This window comes from Otolemur garnettii, unplaced genomic scaffold (genome assembly GCF_000181295.1).
Source record: "Otolemur garnettii isolate 467f Iridium unplaced genomic scaffold, OtoGar3 scaffold00181, whole genome shotgun sequence".
Classification (NCBI taxonomy): Eukaryota; Metazoa; Chordata; class Mammalia; order Primates; family Galagidae; genus Otolemur; species Otolemur garnettii.
Genome location: NW_003852576.1, coordinates 1227985 through 1236037, shown reverse-complemented (window position 1 = coordinate 1236037; position 8053 = coordinate 1227985). Strand labels below are relative to the sequence as shown.

The 8053-nt window shown below is 35.7% G+C and overlaps 1 protein-coding gene across 5 annotated transcripts in view; it reads right to left on the bottom strand.

Annotated features, from left to right (window-relative positions):
• Window positions 1–213: 213 nt before the first annotated feature.
• Window positions 214–8053, bottom strand: part of N4BP2 (NEDD4 binding protein 2) — a 92453-nt gene continuing 84613 nt past the window's right edge. For all 5 annotated transcript variants that reach the window (XM_023519614.1, XM_023519613.1, XM_023519615.1 and 2 more), the window contains 2 exons: window positions 4882–5005; window positions 214–3674 (listed from right to left, as the gene is read on the bottom strand). In XM_023519614.1, coding sequence (XP_023375382.1) covers window positions 3629–3674; window positions 4882–5005 — 170 coding nt within the window. In that variant the 3' untranslated portion in view covers window positions 214–3628. The remainder of the gene's footprint in view (window positions 3675–4881; window positions 5006–8053) is intronic.

Here is an 8053-nt window from a genome sequence, read left to right as displayed (position 1 = left end):
TCCAATTTCCAGCTCAGAAACCACAGCGAATCCACTTCACGGATCCCTATTTACTATAGCAAAGTAATTTAAACTAGAAAAAAAAGTTGTGGTACAGAAATGAAAGTTTTATGATTATTCTCCTCTAAAATTACAAAGTTACACATAAAAGTTTTGTTAATATTTAAACCACTAACCCTACCACGTCAAATGAATGATTTCCTCACACTGGACTGTGGCTAAAGTATTTTATTAAATTAAGTATGTAATTTGCAAATGGTTTCATAAGAAATTTAAAAGCAAAGTTATAAAACATTTTCAATAAAAAAGTACAGAGTTAACAGCAAAATTACATTTTCTTTATAGTACAAATAAAAACGTTTTTTTCTAATACACTGTCTGAAAAATTTTAAATATTTTCTCTGACCGATAGCTGCAAGACTGTATTTTAGTGAGAAGTTTCATGTTAAATTCAATAGGCTCATCACTTAGACCAGACAAGTCAAGTGCTCAACTTTAAGGAAAATAATACACTTTGTCATCACACAATGTGAAGTTATAAAAGGCTCTTCTGGATGTAGACGTGTTCTAGCTTTGTTTCTCTATTAAGTTCTGTAAAGAAGCATTAAGTAATACTGTAAACTGGAATTACATTTTAAAAATAAGCACCATTAACATACATTCTACATAAACTTACTTTACGTTTTGAATGATACTCTTTTGGCCACACAAACATTTAAATCTCTTTTCTTCACATGTAAATAAAAATCAGCAATATTTAGCTACTACGCAGAAAAATTATCAAATTTCACCTCATGGCACAATGAAAAAACACTTGGAAAAAACAGCACACATCATCATCGTCTTCTTTTTACATTTTGTCATGTTCCTAAATCGAGAGCAGTTAAAACATTGTCAGAGCAATTTCCTGAGTTTCAAAAGCTTCCAATTTCCAGCTCAGAAATAATCAATCTCACTATTATACGTGTCCTGTTCTAAGCATACAAAACACTTGAATTCAAAAAGAAAAAGACCAAAACAAGGGACTGGAAACCATCCAGAGGAGAGTATAATCTTTCCTCTCAAAACATGTCACAAGACACTTTGAAGTTGCAATTTTTACTATACAGTATGTCCTATATTTAAAGGCCACAGAATTGTAAATAGTATGGAAATGGTAACAAATTGAAAAAACTTCACCTAGAAAATAATAGAGAGATATATGACTAGACAATAAATCTAAGAAAATACGCTTGCATTTCTCACCCGGGAAGAAGGGACGGACAGACTCAAAGTGCTGTGAAGAGCCCCTAGTCCAATATACTCCCTCTGTGGTTTCCACGTTAGTTCTTTTCTTTGGAAGGTTTTTGCTAAAACCTTCCAAACTACAGAAGCACTGTACTACTTTAAAATATTTTAAAATGTTCAGTTACAAACAGCCATTCCAGTGAGCCACATATTGGCACAGACACACAGGTCAACTGTCCCTTACTCAAAATGCTCAGCATTGCAAGTGTTTAGCATTTCTGATTTTTCCAGATTTCAGAATATTTGCATCGGGCTTACCAGGTTCACATTCCTAATCTGAAAATCTGAAATGCTCCAGTAAGCGTATCTTTTGTGTGCCATGTCCATGCTCAAAAAGATCTGAATTTTGGAGCACTTAGGGACACTCAACCTGTACCAATACATGAAGACTCTCCAAACTATCTTTGAATACAAATGGGCAAAAGAAGAAAGGAGAGATTATATAAAATTTTCTTTCATCATTATGTGTTCCTCAAACTATGCTGGATAGTGGGTAGGAGGCAGTCTGGAATTAAACAACTGCAAAAAAAAATGCTCAAACCTTGCCTGTATGTTTATGAATGATGATTAAAAAATACTGTTAGATTTACCAAAATAAGGTGTAACATTAGAGTTGAGACTACAGAACACATAGCTTTTTTCATTTGATTTCTGCCCACAGAATACCACATCTCTACTTCATCTGACTGCTCCCTCATCAATTAGATTACTAAAGTAAGTCTAGCTGACATAGTTGAAAGTGATTTTTTTAAACCAAGTAAGAAAATATATAAACACTGAAAATGAGTAGGCAGCTGCATACTCTCCAGTAAGAGAGGTTTTGGTATTGTTTTCCATATTGTTAAATCATATTAATTTATACATAAGAAGATTTAATTTCATTAGCAATTAGTTTTATAATAAATTGTTAAAAGGAATTACTTTATTTTGAATCTACAGAACTGTTCTAGAGATTATGAAAAACTGTGCTAAACTATTGGCATTTTTAAAAAATATGACAAACACAAGAAATGAATAATACTTCAAATACCTAACCATTTCAAGATAATAAGCATATTCTTATTTTCACGGAAATAAAATACAACGATAAGGCTCTTCTTTTAAAAGCAGGCATTTATAATATACAAAAGCAAGTGTTTTTGAGTTTTATTTTCATTAAAATGTTCCCTCTTTGGGGAAGCCATTCTGTAGTGTAGGATTCTTTCAGTATCAGCTCAAACCTATAAGTCCTCATTCAAAGGATTTTTTAAAACTTAACAAAAAACAACATAATTTTTTGCTAAAATAACATGTTGAAAATATTCTCCACATCTGAAATAATTTTTAAGCCATTGTCTCATATTAGACTTCAACATTAAAACCTGTGTAAAGGAAATTATAATTTGCACAATCACCTAATCAAACAATGAAAGTTTCCTTTCACAAAATCAGCTCTTTCAAAATAAAAGTAAAAATCTTTTAAATTCTACTGATTCCTTTTATGATTATACTCAAAATGTTTTCTATGTTTGTTTTATGTTATTAAGATTTTGACCTACTGCATTCTAGATGTACATCCGCAAATATAACTATTCAGTACTGTCTGAAATGCCCCTGACACCGCCAGTTCTAGAAGCAGTTCTGAAAGGCCCCAACACTTGGTAGATACGTAACCATTTCTCCTCCTCTGAAAATCTGTCTGCCTCTCCAAGGTATAAAACTGCAATATAATCTCAGACCCACTTTCTCCCATAAAATGCACACGTACAGAAAAACAGAGTGAAAAGTAAGAGATCAAGAGCTACACAAAGCAGAGGGAAGGACAAAAGCACGTCTTCCTGAGGGACGCGGCAAAATGAAATGGTTTCATGTGTTCAGTTTTAAAAGCAAAAAGGATTCAAGTGTTTCTGTTAGGTCTCCTTTCTTTCTTCACTACTGCTACCACTACTTCTTTTTCTTCCTCTTAACACAAGTCTTTGAAAGGCTATCAAAGCACTTTAAAGATCTCTCACAGAAACCTTTAGGAAGTTACTAAATGTCAAACCACCATTATTAACACAAAGGTAACATTTTCTGTCTGAGAAACCATCCAAGCACTTCAAACTTTAAAACTGCGGCTGATAATCTGCTTAGACATTTTGTAATCAATAAAAACCCACTTTAATATTTTTAACAGGTAACATTATTTGCCATATGATTCAGTGAAAAATTTCTCTTGAATTTTGAAAAACATGATTTTTTGTTTCATAACTATAAACATTATTTCTGATAAAACACATGTTTAGAGAACTGACTGAAATACTGCAAATAAAACTAATTTTAACCTACAAACCTTCACACTTCTAAGTCAAGGACGTTTATTTTACTTTAGCATGACTTTCAAGCACCCTGGTTTAATTTCAGAGAACCTGTAGAAATAAGAAAAGAGTTATTTTAAAAATAAAAATTTCAAACTAGCCAGGGAATATACTTTTTATCAAGTCCAAGTGCCTATGCCTAACACGGTATTTACTATCAAGTACTCTCCTTCACTAAGTCAATATCCAAGACCAGTGTCTATGTTTAGTTCCTTTTAATCTACTGCCCAAACAAATACAATCCTAAAGCTAGGGTTACTCCTAATGTAGTAGTTAAAATAATTAAAGATTTTTCAAAACTTCCAAACACAAATTACACCCTCATGAGGCCGAGCACACTGAAGGAAGGGTCAGACCCTGTCTCCCTTACGCTGTTTCTGTGCATCAAGAAAGCACCAAGAAGAAATCTCTGATTACCAGGTAAATCTGATTAATCCGGCCATGTAATGCTTCCAATTCTCTCAGTGTAAACTTTCTAGGAACACTAGTTTCTAACATAGATGATTAATCTCAATATGCTACTGTTCTGGCCTACTTCTTTTGTAAAAATAACCATGAAGTGTTACCTGTCTTCATGGTTAGAATGCTACCATTTCTATAATGTAGTAGCCAAATAACATTGTACCACACGGCATAAACTAAACATGCTACGCTAAGTGAAACTCCAGGGGTGGACTTGATGCACATGTCGGACACCTATCAACAGATTTCTTGTCATTTTCTGTTACTAAATAATGATCACTTAATGAAAAAGCCCACATTTGTCAGCAAGACCATTAATAGCATTTAACTTATGAAAAGAGAAATTCATATAAACTGGAAAGTTTCTGCAATAATTGAAACACACCCAAATTATAACTATATTTCAGCAGAAGCAACCCAGTTCCATCCAAAATCCACAAATATATTCTCCTTTCAAAATAATAAACCGCAAATCTTAAGCTATGATATACACAATCTAAGTATCTTAGATAATATATTATCAAAAAGACACAAATATATTTACTTTCTTTTAGAATTTTGAATGTATAATAGAACGTTTTATCATGTAATTATTGTCAACAATGTTTTATTTCTGGTTTACCAGATAACATAACCAGCAGGGAAAGTTCCATCATAATTTAAGCATTAACTTTTGGCGAAATTAGATGAATAAACTTAGTTAACTATTTAGACAAATCATTCTGAGCATACTGCTAACGTTTACCTAGTTACATATGGGCAACAGCCATTATCAATAACAGAAATCTATACTCACCTGAAGCTATGGCTTGTGAGGTATTTAATGACAGCTGGTTTAATGCGAGCAACTCCTCCCTGGCTGTGGTTTCCTCTCCCCGTAATCACAGACAGATAAGGCTTCCCACCATTCTGCTTAAATTCTGTTACAACAGGAATTACAACAGTTAAAATTCACTTATCTTACATTCTCAATAGAAAACAATCTTAGATACTCAAACACACGTGAAACTGTTTTCATAAGGATTTAGAGATTACTTCTTTAAGCCCCCAAATTAATGTTTTAAATACATACACATTTTATAACATAGACAGTGGTTGGTGCGGTATGATTCATGCCTATAATCCTACCACTCTGGGAGGCCAATGTGGGAAGACTGTGAAAACTCAGGAGTTTGAGATCAGCCTGGGCAAGAACCAGAACCCACCACATCTATGAAAAAATTAGCGGAGTGTGGTGACACGTGCCTATAGGAGTCTGAGGCAGAAATCACTTGAGCCCAGGAGTTGGTGGTTGTAGTGACCTATTATGATGCCATGGCAGTCTAGCCAGGGTGACAGAGCAAGACTCTGTCTCGAGGGAAACAAAAAAGTTTCAATGCAATCTACCCATCCAAAGACTTCAGGGAGACTTCTTCCCCTGTGGGTAGGGAGATTTCTGTGTACTACCAGTTCTCTCTGAAATAATTATGACAAAGACAACACAAATGACATCTAACAATTAATATACACATGGAGTCAGGCACTGTGCATTAAATGACGTATTTATTAAATAAGAATCTTTAGCTTGGTCAGATGGATCTGAGAAAGAAAAGATAAAAAGAATCTTCACAACAACCCTATTAATTAATGACTCTGAAGCCAGTCGGCTTTGGACTGAATCACAGCCATGCCTCTAAATGACCGTGTGACAATGGACAAGTCACTTAACTTCTCTGTGCCTGTCTCCTCGTCAGGCAATGGGATTAATGACAGCAAATATTCTATATACAATCCTCCAGAAATACCCAGTAGCATAGATTATAGTTCAACTGTTAAAGACAATCAGTCGTTAAACTTAGGAAACTCTTCCTGATAGGTAATTCTTAAAATATCAAATGAGCCTGAAGCCTCTTGAAAGAGGACAATTGCTATTTGGGATATAATCTGGTGAAAATCAAGTATATAAATCCTGAAAACCAGTAAAAGCTGTCACAGAATTTTTTAATGTTAGTAATAAAATTTGAATTAATGAATTTATAAATATTTGTTCCTCACTGATAAATAGTTCAAGTTTTGCTATTTAGCATAAAACATACACATACAAAGCTGGTGGCTCATGCCTGTTATCCTAGTACTCTGGAAGGCAAAGGCAGGAGGATTGCTTGAGGCCAAGAGTTCAAGATCAGCCTATGCAACACAGCAAGACCGTGTCTCTACCAAAAAATTTAAAAACTAGCTGTGTCGTGGCATGTGCCTGTAGTCCCAGCTACTCAGAAGGCTAAAGGGGAAAGACTACTTGAGCCCAGGAACTTGAGGTTATAGTGAGCTATGATCAAGTCACTGCACTCTATCCCAAGTGCCATTGTAATACCCTGTCTCTCTTTTTTTTCTTTTTGAGACAGAGTCTCAAGTTGTCCCCCTGGGTAGAGTGTCGTGGCATCACAGCTCACAGCAACCTCCAACTCCTGGGCTCAAGTGAGTCTCCTGCCTCTGCCTCCCAAGTAGCTGGGACCACAGGCACCCGCCACAACACCTGGCTATTTTTTGGTTGCAGCCATCATTGTTGTTCAGCAGGCCCACGCTAGATTCGAACCTACCACCTTAGCTGTATGTGGCTGGCACCTCAGCCACTTGAGCCACAGGCACAGAGCCGATCTTAAAATGCTCTGTTGCCCTTCTATTTCTAATTCCTTATGTTTAAGATCTCCATTTCTGGCTCCATCGCTGTAGTTCAGCGGCCAGGGTGCTGGCCACAAACACCCAGGCTGGTGGGTTCTAACCCTGCCCAGGCCTACCAAAAAACAATGACAACTATAACAAAAAATAGCCAGATGTTGTGGTGGGCACCTGTAGTCCCAGCTACTTGGGAGGCTGAGGCAAGAGAATCACTTATGACTAAGAGTTGGAGGTTGCCGTCAGCTGTGACGCCATGGCACTTTACCAAGGGTGACACAGTGACAACTGTCTTAAAAAACAACAACAACAACAATCCCTCCATTTCCACTGTAATCTATACCCATTACTTCAAGCAATATATTGTTCAAAATCCAGTTCTCTCTGAGTGCCAGCTTCACTAGTGCACTCACTTTGTAGTGAGTTTTTGCATGATATACTCCTTATGTTGTATACTGTTCTTTATATATGTTATATGACGAATAAAAGCTTACTTAATAGAAAACCTAAATCTCTTAACCATAATTCAGTCTCATCACTCTTTCAATACCAATCCCCTTACCAGTTAGCTCAGTCAGTCATTTATACCATCTTTTTTTTTTTTTTTTTTTTTGAGGCAAGAGTCTCACTCTGTTGCCCAGGCTAGAGTGCTGTGTGCCATAACAACCTCAAAGTCCTAGGTTCAAGCAATCCATCTGCCTTAGCCTCCCAAGTAGCTGGGACTATAGGTGCCCACCACAATAGCTGGCTAATTTCTTTTTTAAAACTTTTAGTAGAGGCAACGTCTCACTACTGCTGGTCTCAAACTCTGAACTTGAGGGATCCTCCCAATGTGTCTTCCCAGAGTGCTAGGATTTGCCATGCCTGGCCCACCTCACCTTTCAATAGGTCACTTTTTTACTCCGAATATGTTTTCTGGTTGACTGATAGGCCTCAAACACAATAAGACCTCAAAAGATGTCTGTTGTATAAGTGAACGTATAAATTTACTTTCCCACATTAATAGACTAATCCTGTTGTTTATCACTTTAGAAAAAACTGTTTACCTCATTTCTAAGCACACCCCAGATTCTTATTTCAACTACAAATACTTCAGCGTACGTATCAAAAAAGTTAAGGACTCCTTTAAAAAACAACCGCAATGTTACCATCATCTTACAAAAATTAACAACAGTCCCTTAATAATCAGTTTCCAAAAATTTCCCCTGATTATCTCAAAAAAGTATGTTTTATGGTGATTTATTTAAATGAGAGCTGAAACAAGTTTATACACTGTATTTGGCTTATATATTTCTTAAGTAACTTTTAACACAAAG